This window comes from Lacerta agilis, chromosome 2 (genome assembly GCF_009819535.1).
Source record: "Lacerta agilis isolate rLacAgi1 chromosome 2, rLacAgi1.pri, whole genome shotgun sequence".
In the NCBI taxonomy this organism is placed as follows: domain Eukaryota; kingdom Metazoa; phylum Chordata; class Lepidosauria; order Squamata; family Lacertidae; genus Lacerta; species Lacerta agilis.
This window is the reverse complement of record NC_046313.1, coordinates 73,575,396-73,593,294: the sequence shown is the minus strand read 5'-3', so window position 1 is coordinate 73,593,294 and position 17,899 is coordinate 73,575,396. Positions and strand designations below refer to the sequence as shown.

The window sequence follows — 17,899 nt, the reverse complement described above, 5'->3', positions numbered from 1 at the left end:
GCATTAGAAATAAACATAAATGTAATAAATAAGTACCAGTGGAATAGCTTAAGGAAGTTGTGGTACTTTCACAGCATGGATGTAATGGTATCAGTGCTCATATTCTGCTACATATCCACATTGAAGAAGTGTGGGTGGGAATTAAAGACTGATACACTTGTGATACAATCTTGAGAACAACAAAGTAAGAAACCATGAATTTTCATTAACATCTACTGCAGTGTGAGACACCACACTGTAGTTATTTATTAGAATATTTTCACCCACATCTAAGTCCTCAAAGTTGCTAACAACCACGGCAGCATATGACATAACATGATATGGCTGAGGCTAGGCTATTGTTATGATATATTTTCTTTAAAAGTTAATGTATGAAAAGGTTGCGTGTCGAGGTCCCCAAACCACCCCTCAAATGAAACACACTTGGTTCAGACTATCTGTCCCACTGGGGACAGAACTGACATCCACCCGCCTGTGGAAGTCAGTAAAGGGAAAACACTTTGGGGAGAGAATGGGAGCCGGGGGTCTGACCCTCGCCTCTCCCCTAATGCTCCCAGGGTCTCTTGCATGGCCCTGGCCCCCAACCAGGGGATACGGACAAAAGCATGGCGAGCCCCTGGATTCCTTACTCCTCAGGTCACAACTCCCCCTGCTCAGTGATTTCCTTGAGTGCTTTTACCTGCCTGAAATGTGATCTTTAACTATGATAGTGCCTCTTGATTGCCTAGATGGAGAGGCGGCAGGGGCTGCGGGGAATGACAGAGTATGTAGAAACCTCAATCTTCTGTGTGACTGAAATATAGCCTACTGTACATATTACACCAGTGTTGAAAGGTCTGTATTGGCTCCCTATTACCTACCAAGCCTAATTCAAGGTTTTGTTGTTGACATTTGAAGCCCTAAGCAACTTGGAGCCAGGATACTTTGCAGACTGCTTCTTCTAGTACAGACCAATCTGTTCTTTAAGATCTTCCAAGGAGACACTACTGGTTATTCAAAGACCAGATGATTATTCTTGGGATGCCTTCCCTCAGGTAATTTGTGAGGCAGAGACAGTAATCACCTTTCAATAACTCTTAAAAAACAAAAACAAAAAACCTTTACCCACGTTTTCCTGCTTACCTTTTTTAAAATAAAGTTTTAAAGGTAATTTTATTGAATGGTGTTTCATAGTATGTACTTACTGTAAACTGCTTAGAGATTTTTAATATTTTAAGCAGTGCATTTTTAAAAACAGATAAATAAACAATGACATCAGTTGTTCTGCACACTAGAACCACCCACCACTGGCATGCAGCCCCTGGAAGGCTTTCCACAGGGTAATGTGACCTTTGAGGTGAAAAAAGATTCATCACCCTTCTATACACACTTACCTGGAGGCAAATCAATGGGGCTCACTTCTCAGTAACTCTGTATAAGATTGCACTTTTAAGTTTGCCACATTTTTAGATACTGTTAGAAATGCTGTATGGAAGACCAAAGAGCATTGGCAGGTCTTAAGAATACAGCCATTTTACCACAGGGAAAAAATGAGGCATTGTCACATGAGGCCTGCTAGGAAAGAAGCAGCCAAAGTTCTACCACACACAAAAAATGTCTACCAGAAATTCTTCTCAGCTTTCAGTTGGTCTCAGTCACTCACATAATTAATTTGACTTAGTAATGCTCCCCCCCCGACTTTCTAAATATCAGCTCTGGATGCCCATGTGCAACAAACGAACATAATATTTTATTGTTGAGTTTAAAAGAGATGAGAATAACCTTCCCACTATCCAAACAAATGTGGTTACCTCTTAAGCTGTTAAGAAAGGAAATCATGCCCAGGGCCATGTGGCACCAGGTGTGAAATCTCCAGAAATATCCCTACTAAAATTCAAAATAGGATTTGTTTTCTTCAGAAAATTGCAATCTGAAACAGAATGACTACCTGCATCATTTTGCACTGTAGGGTAAAAAGCAGCTCAGAGGGGCCATTTCTATAATAAAAGCAGTACAGCACAGAGGAAAAGAAATGTGCCCCCTTCCAGTCAGATTGCAGCATCAAGGCAATTATGGGTTGAACAAATGTTTGCTGTGGGGCATTTTTTTGACAGATAGGTGGTGCCACCCACCAGCAAATCACCTGATGTCATTATGATGCCAAGTGACAACTTCTGAAGGGCTTGTTGTCACTGAAGGCACACTGTCACCACCAAGCAGCTGTCAGCAAGCCCCACATAGCAAGGAAAAGTCAGGAGTGCACTTTAAACTTCTGATAGTTACTTTGCACCATGTCTTTACTTGCTGCAGGTGTGGGAAAGGTGGACATACTTTTGAGGGAAATGGCCTCGTGAGCCAAATTCGGACCCCTATCTAGATCTGTCTGCTGGGAGTTCCCCATTGCTGTCCTAGATTCTAGGACTTACTTAATAGCTACTTAATAAAGTAGCCCCCTGCTGAAGAAGGAAGAGAATGTAGGAGGTAGCAGCACTGACATTCAGCAGCAATAAGAAATATTTTTTGTTAATTTTTTTTGTCTTATTCATGCATGTTTTCTACCAAACATAACTGCAAGTCTTTTAACTCAGACAATTCCTACACAGTTCTAATGGTTTTAACCACACTGGTCCAGAAATAAATAAAACAGGCTGTGAGATTATCACAAAGTGAAAATCACCAGAGCTACATTGGGAGCTGCTTGTTAGGAGTGACCGGGCGTATGAAGTGGCTGCCACACAACACTGTTTCATGTGACAACTACCACATTGCTATTTTTATTTTTTTAATGACTCAGGTCTTACAACTATTTTATTTCACCATCCAAAGGACTACTTTTGTACTGCATTGTCACAACACATAGACCCATTCCTGGAGAACGCACAGGCTGTTTTTAAACACTATCTTGGCTTTCACGGTGAAGCTGCATGTGTACTTTCAGAAAACTAAGCTGTCCGCCTGTCTGCCTATGTCTGTTTCTAAAATCTCTAAGCAGTGTGCAAAAATACAAACATAAAAACAGTAAAGCAGTGTAATAAAAATACAGATTAAAAAAACACACCTAGTAATAACAGCATCCAACATTATGGGTCAGGAACTGATTTGTAATGCACAATTCCTAACCCTGTTTAATTACTATGCCAATTTCTCTTAGTTCCTCTTGCCCAGTCAACCAACTTTCACTGCCACCAAGTACTGAGGACGACTGCTCGTTGTCCTATGAGCCAGGTTTTCCAGCAGTTACCTCTCTGGTCAGATCCAGAAGCTCCTTACTGAACCCTTCCTCACTCCTCAGTGCCCTTAGATAGCCTTTCTGTCAATATTCAGCTTAAGCCAGTGCTTCTCAAGACTATGCTACTAGGCTTCCCCTAGCCTCAATAAGCCTCTTCCTCATATTGCTCTTCATTTTCCTTCTGCTCCAGACTACAGCCTTCTTCCTTCTGCCTCTTCCTCTTTCTCAGCAGTTTTCTTCAGTCACACTCTCTCCCAATACAGTGGCCTATTTATTCACTGGTCAGCCTACACTTCAACCAATGAGATTTAAGTAGCAAAAAGTTGTCGTTGTCCCCCCTCATCAGACCACTTTTCCTAGCCAATGAGTGATCAAGAATCCCTATCTATCAAGCCAATCCAAAATTCACTTTTATAATCCTCTAACTCAGTATAAAAAGAACCTAGCTTTTACCAGTCCATTCTTATGTAATTAATAGCCAATGGTCAGCTGTCAATGGATACACTGTAATTTAACCTGAACCCTTCCATTACCTTCATATAAAACAAACTTTGTCCCTATAAACAAACTGCAAAATGTGATTTCTCCACATAGGTGCTCCTCACCATGGTAGTTACCTAGGCCTCCAGTAACAAAGATGGATCTATCAGTACCCCAAAATTCAAAAGGCTTACTTCAGAGTCAGTGCAACCCTACCCAGAACTGGTAAACTCCCATGGGGACACTCATACAAAGTCTCCATTTTACCCATCTGCAGCTTAGCAGTGCATCCAGGGACCAATTAAGAACAATCACAGTGTCTCCTGATTCAGACTGTAATAGCAAGATAGAGCTGGGTGTCATTAGCATGCTGACGTTAGGAGAGCAGTTTTGTATCAATATTAAACAGCATTGGGAACAAAATAGTGCTCTGTGGCATCCCACAGCACAGCTACCAGAAGGTGGACACATAAAAACCAATGCTATTCTTTGAACCCAGCCCTGTAAGTAGGAGTGGAAAGACTGCAAAACAGCAACTGACAGAAATGGTCCAGGAGGATACTGTGGAAAACAGTACTGAATTAGCTTGCTGAAATGCCCTTTGTATCACACATTGAAGCAACTAAACTGTTAGGAGGATGAAATTAGGACCTCCATAATTTTTTAAAAAAGTTATCCATTTAAAAACCAATATTTTTATTTCAAACTCCCATGCAACATTTCATCCAGTGAACAAGCTATTTAGTGAATGAGCCAAAACCTGTTTGGAGTGGAAGACATTTCATCTAGATATACTAGACACATAATGGAATGGAAAAACGAGTCATGTAGCCCTTTTATAACCACCTACTGTTTGTTAATACATTATCAGTAACGATATCAAAAATCATCATAGCAAGTGTATCCATTCATGACTTGTAATAAACAAGCTCCCCAAGTGAACATATTGTTATCAGTTTAGGGTTGAGAGCTAAGAGGTTTGGGGACAGGTATGTGACCTGGAGGAAGAGCAGCAAGCAGAGAGAGAGAGAGCCATCATGGATCTCTGCTGGAATCCAAGGCTACAGCTAAGGGAGAAATAAAACCCTCTTGGGGTGTTAAGGCTGTGAACCCCTCCGCTGTAGGCTTAGGTCATATATGTGTGTAAATAAACCATATATCATTAAGACACCACAGTGTCTGCTGTGCCTCATTTCCAAAAGGAAACATGACCCCTGGGGAAGCGCCTGGAACCTCTATAAACAATGCATCAGAGCATGAGTTTTCTGGTACTACTCTCATACCTGCTAAAATACGTGTTTGTTTGTTTTAAAAAGAAACATCTCCATGTGCAGACTTGCTTGGACTTATTTCTACCAATTCCTTCTTCCTCATACTAGCTGCAGACCTCAACAGCACACTGACCATTCCACAGGGTTCCCCAAACCTCAGGAGTAAAATGGGTATGTACAATGTGTTATGAAAACTTCCCGCGGGGGCAAGTTGAGAGACTGACCCCCAAGACGGACGAAGCTTCCGTGCCCTCTGGCTCCTAGAGTCCAGGGGCACAATGTAATATGCAGTTGTTCCCAGCTTGAAAACAACATACACAAGCCATTTGGCTAAGATCTACTTTATTGTAGAATTAGAGCAGAATGTCTCTGCGTAGCAGCTCATAATTCAGAGCTGTGTCTTAATGCGTCTTGCATCTCCTGATGCAAAACAGAAAGGGGAGAGTACAATAGTAAAATACAATGACATCACATGTGTGGGAGCTGGTATGCCCAGTGTAATTCCCACAGAGAGGAAACATGACTCTTGAGTCTTGTGACCTTGCTGCAGCGTTCGCAGCTCGTCATGTCATAATATCACAACATCCTCCCCCGATATTAGACAATGTGAGAGCGGCGAAAAGTAAGGCATCATTAAGAGAAGTAAACAAACAGTTATCATATACACAGTATGAATCTGATGTCTTTGTTCCATCCTTGGAACTCTCTGAGACTGGTTCTACCAGTTGAAGCCTTTGATAACCAACTCTCCAGGGGACCAGAGCACTTGCTCTGTGTGTGTTGGCAAAAACAGTGTTGAACTTTGCAACCTGTTGATGTGGCTTTCTCACATCTGTGAAATGAGCCTGAGTGTCTCTGTCTTGAGTGCAAACTACAGCTACATTTGCAACAGCTGAGATTGCAAACTCTTTGGAGTAACGTTTGGGCGCCTGACCCTTTGTCACTCTCTCAGATCTACGCACAAGATGTAGATCCTCTTTGCTGAGTTTCTCCTGAACAGGACTTTTTGGAGAAACTTTACCAATTGTAAACAGTGGCTCTAAAGATCCTAGCACATCATCATCTGTAGATGGCCTGGTCATAGCATGAGTTCTCTCAATGACAGTGTCACCTGTGTCGGAACTAGCCGTGGTTGAGCTTGCACTGCTACTGCTGGTGTCAGAATCCTCATATGTATTGACATCAATGGGAAAGCTTTGGAGAATCTTTGTCTCCGGCTTTACAGTAGGTTCTACCTCCTGAGTAAGAATTACTGTGTTTGAGGAAGGCAATAGAATTCTGTATTGACCTTTCTCATAGCCCATAAAAATGCCTTGGATGGTGGCACCTTCTAGTGATTCCACCCACATTTGAGAACCAAAAACCTTAAGATGCTTAACAGAAGGCTTTCTGTTAAACAGTATCTCATAAGGTGAGCATTCCATTCCTTTTGGAACACTCCTGACCCAAGCATATGTGAAGGCAGATAGGCTTTCAGCCCAATTCTGGTCAGACAGCTTTGCACTTAGCAATTGCGCCTGCATACCCTCACGTAGTATTGTGTTAATTTTAACACACAAATCTTTGTTCCATGATGATTGGCTGACAGCAACTTTGTGCCGAATGCAATGTTGACTTAGAAAGTCCTTGAACTCCTGTGAATCAAACACTGGTAATTGATTAGTATACAAACATTCAATTTTTCCATCATGCATGAAATCTATCTTAGCACAAAATTCAGTGAACTTGGCCAAGACTTGCTGCGGACTTTTCATAGTATAAATCCAAGAGAATTTAGAGAAATGATCAGACAGCAATAAATAACAGGTAGCTCCGCCTCTAGATTTTGGCAGAAGTCCTATTACATCAGCAGAAACCTGCTGGAAACATCTTGTGACCTTTTCTCTGCGTGGCTGTTTGGTAGTCTCCTTGGACTTAGCAGCACCTGCAAAATAAGAGTCAACAACATCATAACAACAGTCAGTAGAATCAAACGACAGTAAAAACAGTCCATCTTTGTTCTTCTGAGCTGTAAGGATAACTTCTTCATCCTTATAAATTTTGCACAGTCCTTTGCGCAGCCTGAGCTCGCAGTCCTTCTCGGTAAGCTGCGATGCACTTAGCAGATTGTAGGCAATTTCTGGGACGTATAGCACGTTGCTGATAGACAGCTGGAGACTCTGAAGATAAACAGTTCCAACTCCAGTCGATTTCAGGTGTGTTCCACTCACCTGCGACACGGTGGATTCTTGCTTCTCAAAAGTCTTAAACAAACGTTTGTTTGCGGTCATGTGGTGCGAACAAGCTGAGTCTATAACCCACGCTAGGTCAATGTCAATGTCATCCTGCTCCTGCACGCCTTGTGTAAGCAATGCAACTGTGCGCCCTTTGGAGACTTTGGCTTGCGCCTTGCCTGTAGATCCACCTGCTTGTTGAGTAGATCCTTTCTTGGGCTTCCTGCAGGTCTGGAAACTGTGTCCTCTCATTCCACAGTTTGTGCAGCGTATGACTTTAAGAGCTTGCACATGCTCAGTTGGACCACTAGGTGGGGTTGAGGACGCTCTTGCTTCACTCCCCCTTCCATTAGCCTCATTTTGAGCAGCACAACGATCTTGCTCATTTAGCAAAGTTGAGAAGACTCTGGCAACGGTTAAGTTTTGAGCATCCTGGGCACCTAGCTGTGATGCAATAGCACTATAACCGGCATGGAGGCTATTCAAAACCATGAAACAAAACACATCTTCGTTCAATTGAACGTTGCGTTGTGCGAGTTCACTTCTTAATTCTTTCATATGGTTAAGATGCGAACGCAAATTGTCTCCCTCCTTTAACCTAAGGTTGGTGAGACGTTGGAAATGCAGCATGGAACTCCCTGCCGCTATCCTCAAATGTTCATTTTGCAAAACAACCCAATAATCATTAGCGTGAAGCAAATCCCTGATGTGTATTAACTGGGATTGGTCAAGATGCAAAACAATGGTCGCCTTCGCCTGATTGTCCCTGTTCAGCCATCGAGGGCCTGGGAAAGGTGGAGGGGCATTAGTGACCACATCAAGCAAATTCTGCCTGGTAAGCACAGCTTCAATTTTAATACGCCATGTCTGATAATTTTCATCAGTGAGAAGTGGACAAAGGGAGCTGCTGCTCTGCTTGCTATCCTTTGCCATTGTGGCGAAAAAGCAGGCTTTTTACTCTGTCTTCAGAAAGCAAATTAAGCAAACAAACCTAGCCTTCTGAGGTTTATTGCCTCGTAAATCAGTCCGGTACTACTCACAGTCAATTAACGCGTCTTCATCTCACAGTGGGAAAACGGCCGTCTTCAGCACGAAAAAACTCCCCCGGAACGAAGCACACAGTTTAAGGCTGCTTTCTTTGCCGGCAGATAAACATCAGGCAGAAGTCAATCAGAGGTCCGATGTTCGGAAACCAGCCAACTGCTACCAATGTTATGAAAACTTCCCGCGGGGGCAAGTTGAGAGACTGACCCCCAAGACGGACGAAGCTTCCGTGCCCTCTGGCTCCTAGAGTCCAGGGGCACAATGTAATATGCAGTTGTTCCCAGCTTGAAAACAACATACACAAGCCATTTGGCTAAGATCTACTTTATTGTAGAATTAGAGCAGAATGTCTCTGCGTAGCAGCTCATAATTCAGAGCTGTGTCTTAATGCGTCTTGCATCTCCTGATGCAAAACAGAAAGGGGAGAGTACAATAGTAAAATACAATGACATCACATGTGTGGGAGCTGGTATGCCCAGTGTAATTCCCACAGAGAGGAAACATGACTCTTGAGTCTTGTGACCTTGCTGCAGCGTTCGCAGCTCGTCATGTCATAATATCACAACACAATGAACAGAAGCAAAAAAGGGAGGTGGGAATGTTGCATGAATCTTTTGATACAAAATGGTGTATTTTAGGCCACACTGCAGTACAGATAAATGATTTCAAAAACTGAACTGTAGGAAGCACATTTTTTAATAATAATGATGATGATAATAATAATAATAATAATAATAATAATAATAATAATAATAGTGTTTTAACATTCTACACCTAAAACCTATTTGGAAATTAGTATTATTAGTTCATGGAACTTACTTCAAATGAGTATGGTTTAGGATCAGGGCTTAAATTTAGCATACCTCTGGTCTTACAGGGTCTTCTATGCCAACCACACAAATGCAAGTCAGGTCAGACAGAATGTCATTTTCATCCTCCCAGTCTGGTTCAGGGCTGCTGGGGAAGTCTCGATAAGCAACACAGATAGTTCTCAATCCATCACAGGCCATAGGTTCAATCACTTTCTTTACCATCTCATCCCGATCACGAGGTCTGAAGATGCGAGGCTCACCAGCTGCATTAAGAATCTTAGAACACCTGGAAGGAAAGGATACCAGCAGCAATTCTACAGTTAAGAAGAAATTTCCTAGACAAAAAAGAATAAAGATTTTAACATGCCTGAGATATAGCATTAATTTTAATAAGTAGCAAATTGATTGGTACCTTCCTAAGCCAAATGGGTGATGGAATTCTAGTTAGATCTATCGGTGGAAATAATGAATTATAACATCTCTTTGTTGGCAAAAAAATAATAATAAATGTTGGAACAAATACGGAGAAGAAGCCTTGAATGCATAACAAAGGTAGTCTGAATAATGTGAGGGGGTTCAGTGTTTAAAAATCATTGGTCTTGAACCTAGAAAAACTGAATTTAAGTTTAACAAGCCCCGAACCAGACTTTTAGCAAGCCACTCATAGTAAGCCAATTGGTAACAGTGAGAACTATTGTGCATCTCATACATTCATGATAAATGATATTACACACTTTGAAATGTGCTGCTTTATTCTTAAAATAAATCAAAGCAGGCATTTTTAATCTATACTTTTTCCAGGAAGCAGAAAAATAACAATTTACCTCTTTGTGGTAAATAAGACAAAAGGACATGTGCCATGTCTGCCAGGAATTTCTTCTACAACTCACTTAAATGAATGGCAGCTATGCATACGCAGTAGTGCTCTTCCTTTGCTCCCATTCATTTCTATGAGACTTATTTAGGAATCACCTAACACATGGCGTCTCATAGGAGAGCACTTGATAATGTAAAAACATGTTCCATTGTCTAGCTGTACATTTAAAGTCTCTGTGTGTGCATCTGCCAATCTGTGTTAGTAAGATTTAAACTAACCAAATAATGAGAACTGGATCACGTGCATAGCCAAATTTCGTGATGTGTTCAAAGCAAATATTAAGTACATACTTCTTTAGGACAATTTCAGAAGCTCCTTTGCTGTACATTCGGAAACTTTCATCTGGCATTTTGATGACAGTACTCATTGATTTTCTCACAGAGTTAAATGTGTACACTTTGTAGAGCTTCTCTTCAGGCATTTGAATCCGGGCAGGCTGGTAATCCTGCTTTAGGTCCAAGACAAACCCCAGCAATCCACACTCTGTCTTGTTGCCAACCTGACGAGGTAGACCACCATCCTTGTCTGGTGGCTAAGGATAAAGAAAGAATTGGGATTTCAAACTTTCCTTCATGTCCCCACAGCATAAAGATCTTACACTATGCAGGTGCAGCTTTCCCTCCGATATTTCCCTTTTTTATTTTTTAGTAAAGCAGCAGAAGTCTGAAATCTTGATTGGAGCACTTGTAGAGGGCCAGGTCAGCTGCCTAACCGTTCCTCTTAGGCAGAGTTTCTATTCAAAATTTTCCCGGATGCTGCTTTCCACCATGTGGACGGGGCATAGAAAACAGCAGTCTGTCCCCCATTCCAGTTTTGTGCTCCAAACTGTAGGCTTCTGCAGCCCATTGAAAACGAAAAAAGGTAAGAGCAAAGTATGTGTAATTTGCCACCTGGGTCCTACTCTGAAAATCTTAACTTACTACACGAGTTCAAATAAATAAAGACATTTCCCCCTCTCCCTTTCCTTGCAGAATGCAAAGTGGCCAACAAAATAATAATAATAATAATTAAAAAAACCAATTTTGCACCAAGATATGCACATCCAGATAACATGTTAAAAGATAACATGTTACTTCTACAGTGGTACCTCTGGTTAAGTACTTAATTTGTTCCGGAGGTTCGTTCTTAACCTGAAACTGTTCTTAACCTGAAGCACCACTTTAGCTAATGCAGTGTTTTTCAACCTTTTTTGGGCAAAGGCACACTTGTTTCATGAAAAAAATCACGAGGCACACCACCATTAGAAAATGTTAAAAAAATTAACTCTGTGCCTATATTGACTATATATAAAGTAATTCTCTTGAATAGGAATCAAATAAACACAAAGAAAGTATTTTATAATTACTTTTCAATTTTTCCCACGGCACACCAGGCAACATCTCGCGGCACACTAGCGTGACGCGGAACAGTGGTTGAAAAACACTGAGCTAATGGGACCTCCCGCTGCTGCTGGGCCGCCAGAGCATGATTTCTGTTCTTATCCTGAAGCAAAGTTCTTAACCTGAAGCGTTATTTCTGGGTTAGCGGAGTTTGAAACCTGAAGCGTATGTAACCCAAGGTACCACTGTATTCCAATTCTATTTAACAGTGATCTTTAATGTTAACAGAATGGAAGAAAGCTGATCTACTGTAGTTGTTAAAAACATGAGCTTGGAATTGCAAGTTCTCTGTTGAAACCCTATTATAGCAATGGGTGGAGTCACTGGATTTGAGGAAAGCCATTATTTCTTGGTCTGAGCTCTCCATCTGGGAATAATAACGAGCATTAGTAAGGTTATTACTGATTCATTCATTCACCTTGTACAGTAAAGGTATCAAGGTAATTTACAACAATACAAGGAAGTATATTGTATTCAAGAAAACATAACAAAACCCTTGATGTGATCATCTTGGAATTTTGTACACACTGAGTACCTAGGCAACCGTGCCCCATATTAATTCCCTTTCCTGTTCTTCAGCAACTTAATAAAGGCTATAAAATTCATTCAAAATAAATGTATTTTCCTGTAATAATATGTTTTAACCATCATGACAAATAATTTCTAAAAGGATTTTAGAACTGTAACTTCTTAACAAAAGGATAAAAAGTGTGACCCCCAAGGCCAGGGACTCAGCTACATTAGTAAAGCTACATTATGTGTTATAATACTGTGACACCAGACAGTGCTGTGGAGTTCCGTCTTTCACCAACATGATTTCGCAGTTTGAGGTTTACAACGCGTTTTTCTGAAACACTTTTTTGATGTGTTTAGATCCAGCCCAGGTCTGGCCTAACCATAATCTAAATAAATTGTTTGCATCCACCAACATATTTACTCTATGCAGGCTTGTCCTCCTCACCAATTGGGACAGGCATTTCTGCTGTGGTTTAAAGTAAGTTTTAATAAAAGATACTCATTGTTTTGAGTGCACATGAGGTAAGTATAAAGAAGAAAAGGCAGTAATTTTCAGAAGAGGTCTTAAATTCTGTGAGACCTGCTAGAACAGCTGCAGGTCCCACAATCTCACCATGGTGTAATAAAATAAAGCTTATGGTGGTGAGAATTGGCAGTGACATTTCCTCTCCTGGAATGCTTCAGCACAAACCATCTGATTGCCAAGCCAGTTTCCTTGCAGACTACTGTCCGCAATCTGTAGTGAGAACGAATCTGCTTTACACTTTAAAATGATATTATTTTAGGCTGTTTCATGTTTATTAACTCTCAAAATTAAAGCAAAGAAAGAAAAGGAAATTTAACTCTGCTATAATGAAAGCTATTATTTTATTTCCACCTGCAATTTCTGCTATGCTAATCATATCATAAATCTTTTCTTGCAGGCTGAGTATCAGCTGTACCAGACTGCCATGGTGGCAGACTGCCCCGGGTCTAAAGTGCACAACAATCAAAGTGTTTATTATTATTATTTGTATACACCATTCAAATTAAAACAGAGTCGTTGTAACCAAGTATTTGCAGATGCCAAATAAACTTAAACTAAAAAAATAAAATGAAAAGAAATATGGATTTAAACTGAGGCTGAAACATGATACAATGTAAAAACAAAGTTACCTGGAATTTTCGAAAATAATTGTTTAGAAAACTCCCCTAACCATAAATCCTGATCAGAAGAGTTATGTGAGACAATGAAGTTGTGCATTCAGATCAGGCTGTTGAACTCGCGATAACTGTGATAACAATAATCCACTATTCGTTTTTAAAACTTAAATCTTAGTTTAGTTCAGTGTTGTAAAACAACTAATATTTCGTATCCCTAAGTAAATATATTGCTCTCATCCTCACACATATACTCATACACACAGCTTAGTCCTACACATAATATATATATATATATATTTTCTGCAAACACACACAACACCCAAAGAATCCTGAGAACTGTAAGGCTTTATCCCCCCTCAGAGCTACAATTCCCACCACACTTAACAAACTATACTTCTCACTAGATGCCTGCACCTAGTCACAAATCCAGCAAAGCAGGGCATTGGAAAATTCTACTTAGATCATGGGCAAATAGTACAGATGATTGGCTCTCCACATACTTGCAAGCCCGGTATAGTATGGTATCGTTTTATACCCAATAGCCTAGGTTCACTCTTTGAGTAGATGAGAAAACAAAACTTTTTTTTTTTTTACTTTTTGTATTTGAAGCAAAAAGTTATTAAATGGGGGAATCTTGTGTGACCAATGGAGACGTGGAGAAAAGTCCCATTACAGTAGCAGGATTCATTGTGCTGACCTCTGCTTATGGAACAGATTAGTTTAATTCCACCCTTAATGTTTGCTTTATTTAACTGCTTATGCATTTTATTTACAGTCAAGTGGTATGTAAATTTTGTTAAATATCACTAGAGAAACTGAAGTGGGAAATGACCAAGCATGGACTTTACTTGGGAGGGGGTTACAGATGCTTTTTAGGCATCTGTGGGCTGCAGTTGCTGCAGTATACCATACTGTGACTGCTTAAGTAATACTGAAGCTTAGCCTGCCTTCTCAACCACCTCCTTCTCAACCACCTATGCCCAGACCAGGGGAGTTTGATGGCTACTGTAAACTGGCTTGTTCGTTTCCAAGAAAAGGTGCAGAAAGCAAGCTAAACAGGCAAAGGCAGTGTGGGAAACTGGGTTGTTCTCCCCCTTTTATCATAGTGATTTGACCTCTACCTGTAGACAAAAGGAGATGCTATTCATATGTTTTGATTGTCTTCACTGGCACCTTGAAATAATATGATATGTTTCAATAGTTATGTTACACATCAGTCACTAAATAGTCTACAGCTCACATGTATACATGTCTGCAGGACAAAGAAAGCAGGAGGCTATAAGAAATTCTACTACTGTAGTAAGATTATAAATAGGCCTAAAATTTATTGAATTACATGGGCTTCCCAGAGGCCCAATAGTAAGTCAAAGCTACATTAAGTAGAAACAAAATAAAATATAGACATTTCTAGATATAATGCCTTCAAAGTTTCACAGTGCTCTTAGGATTCAGAAAACAGAAGAGTAATTTTATATAAAAAGTACATATACAGTCAAAACTATTAGTCTGAAGAGAAATACATGCCACTTCTCTTTCATTTGTCCTTGAAAACACATACATAAAGAACAGTTATCAATGACATTGTAGTTCCTTGTGCCACAGCTTTTCTTAATGTCCAGGCTGCAATTTTAATACTACAAAGGCTTTCCCCACTCCATTCTTATGAGTGACTCTTGGGGTAGAGTTACAGGTGGGTAGCCGTGTTGGTCTGCCATAGTCAAAACAAAATCGAAAATTCTTTCTAGTAGCACCTTAGAGACCAACTGAGTTTGTTCCTGGTATGAGCTTTCGTGTGCATGCACACTTCTTCAGATAGGACTTCTTCTTGGGGTAGAATTGGATATTATTTATGCAAATGTCAGTTCCCAAATCCTGACTCAATGCAAATGTAGACTCACAGAAGACATTAGTAGGGGAAAATTGGTGGGTGAAAGGGAACATTGCTTATCCCCTCTTGAACCCACCAGTTCTTCAATAGGCCTTTTATACACAGAGAAATTTGGTCTTGAGATCTGGCTGGAGTTTTTGCGTGTTCAGACCTTTTAACATCACTCCAAATAAATTCAGACAAGGCTCAAATTTTGGTTTGGTTTTTGGCAGAATTTAGGCCACAACTTTATTGATTACAGCAAGTGATTGGTTGCATAGGCTCTGGTTCGAGTAGTTCCATGCTCCGCAGGTAGCACTGACCCAGGGTTCCAGCATAGGTCAGCCAAGGGTGAACACCTGGATAAGCGGAAAGCCGGGGACATGCTCTATCCACCACCCAAATGTCCCCCTGGACTCAGGCACGGGCACAACCCCCTCTCAGGGGTGGATCAAACCATCAAGTCCCTGGATTCCTTTAACAGAATACCCTTCACATAGGGATGGCGAGAGCATTCTCCCATCCCTACCACCTGAACCAGAGCCTATCCACAACCTTACAAGTTGTGACTATTTGCTATGCGGCAGGCAAAACCCAAATGGCAACAGCCAATCAGCCAAGTGGGGAAAATTCCTGCCGTGCCCCTGTCCCAATGACAGATGACACACGACAGCATAGCAAGGTCAAGAGCACAAGCCCTAAAAGTAGGGAGAGGTGGGCGGGTGTTCCAATGCACGCACTGAAAGAGGAAGCTCTGGGTCATGTGCATGGGTCCCTCGATCCGTTTAGCTTGCGTCCCATTGGCCCGATTGAACCCTGCATTGAGGGACCTACCGATTGGGTGTTGTGGCTGTCAATCATACCCACCCACAACACAGGGTTTGGTTGCCAGGTCTCACCGCAATATGTGCCCTCTTTAAGGGAGGACCCGATTTATTTAAATGGCCAGAGGGGCATTTGTAGAGAAGTGGGTAAGGAAAGGGCTAAACAGAACTCTCAACTACAAATTCTTCTTGAAACTCTTCTTCCATCCACACAATGAACAAATAGTTCCAACCTATTCCTCTTTAAGCAAAATGTAATGCAAAACAGTATGATCATTATTCATCTAGTTCAGGGGGTAGGGATCTGATGCAGCCCTGCAGCTATTTCTGTACAGCCCTTGGGACTCTGATTAGGCCACACTCACTCCTTAGAACACACCTTTCACCTGCCACGTTCCATGCCATTGTCAAGTGCTTTTTGCCTGACTGGATATGTGTTCCTGAACTGTGAAAATGCATCTTGCTTGTCTGGGTAGACTGTGTGTTTGTGTGTGTGTGTGATCATATTTACTAGCCAGCGTAAAGTAAGCCATTTTATCTTAGCCTCAATCCCCTCATCTGCAATAAGAAGGATAATAATACTGATTTAGTTGTTAGGATTACAAGTAAGTAGTGCATGCGAAGCACTTTGAACAGTGGAAAGTACTGTGCAAATGTCATCCTCATCATTATTATCATTATTTATTACTATCTGACCACTGATTTGCTTGAATTATGCAATAGAGATCTGTGCTGTCTACAGGGACAAAAATTGTGAAAGATAAATTAATAAACTTTGGGGGCCTTTTGACATTCCTTGGAAGCCGACTTCTTACCTAAAAATATCAGCTTCATGAAAATCTGGCATGGCACATGTAAGTTACAAAACAGAATAGTTTTCGAAACATTTCTTCGAAACATATAGATGTCGATTTTTCAAGTTATTCTTACTTTGGCGAAACCGTCACACAACAGCATTTTTACTACAGTGGAAAGAGAATTCTAAGTATAAACAGAGACTCCCCAAATGTCTTTTTAGTGTCTGAAATCAAAGCCTACCTACCAGAACTTTTGAAGTGTAAGCGCTGTTGATGGCAATTGCATTAACCAGCAAATCCAGAATTTTGGCTGGAAGGGAATCTGGGTCAGGGATCTCTTTGTAATGGGCATCTCCAACATACGCTTGTACTACTGTCATCCGGTTGGTGGTTAACGTCCCTGTTTTATCAGAGCAGATGGCTGTAGCATTACCCATCGTCTCACACGCATCCAAATGACGGACCAGATTGTTATCTTTCATCATTTTCTGAAAAAGAAGGAAAAAATAAAGCCTATTTGGTAAATAGGTTGAAAATCCCTTATGCTAATTAAATGCATAAGCATTTTTAAGTAGTGCAGATGGATTAATCTTTCCTCAAAATCCCATTTGCACTTGTAAAACATAGATAGTAACTTCAGGTACACAAAATGCATTTTTACAAAATTCCTGTAAATGAGGGATTAATGCGATTTAATATCTGCCAACATTTTAATGGTTGGGTTTTTGGGGTTGTCTTTTTTTAGGCACATGATACAATCAGCTGAACAAGAACAATATAATCTGGCTACAGTTTTCAAACATCAGTACGAAAATACTGAAATTCATTTGAAAGACACACACACACACACACACACACAGAGAGAGAGCATTAGACCAAAGTAGGAGTGGACATATTTCTTTCATTCCATTTTGTAATTCTACAGATGGCTCTGTCCTGTGTTCCACTCCACTTATCTTCCAATTTTACATTAAGGATTTCTATAATTAATTTTGGTAACAGTGCATGTACAGTTTGCTCTTGCTGAACTTTCCATTTCTTCCATTTCCATTATTCTTTTCCATTTAGGTAAGCTGTGTGCATGAGTGATCATGCACATTAAAAAAACACAACCCAGTCATTTCTGTTTTCTTTGTTTGCTTTTCAGCGTACAATTGTCCACACCACTGCATTTACATTTCTTGTAATGGAAAGGTTCTGGTGTTAGTTTTAGACTTCAGTGGAGCTCTCCACCCAAACACTGATCCTTACTTGTAATGGAAACATTTGCAGGGTGGTGGGGAGGAGAAAGGCAGGAATGGAACTCAGAGAAACACACATGTTAAGCTAAACATTCTATTATGAATGTTTATGGTAGCTCTTGCTGCTCTCTACTCCTTCCTTCCTTTACCAGCCTTTTTTGTTTGTCTATATGTCGTTGTTGTTAAGATTGTGTTTATATAATCTAAGAACAAAACTAATACAATGT

General features: G+C 40.6%; 1 protein-coding gene across 2 annotated transcripts in view; it reads right to left on the bottom strand.

Annotated features, from left to right (window-relative positions):
- The window catches only part of ATP2B2 (ATPase plasma membrane Ca2+ transporting 2), a 197,845-nt gene that overhangs the window by 42,495 nt on the left and 137,451 nt on the right, over positions 1 to 17,899 (bottom strand). For both annotated transcript variants that reach the window (XM_033140769.1, XM_033140771.1), the window contains 3 exons: positions 16,677 to 16,919; positions 10,196 to 10,437; positions 9,080 to 9,314 (listed from right to left, as the gene is read on the bottom strand). In XM_033140769.1, the coding sequence (XP_032996660.1) occupies positions 9,080 to 9,314; positions 10,196 to 10,437; positions 16,677 to 16,919 (720 nt within the window). The remainder of the gene's footprint in view (positions 1 to 9,079; positions 9,315 to 10,195; positions 10,438 to 16,676; positions 16,920 to 17,899) is intronic.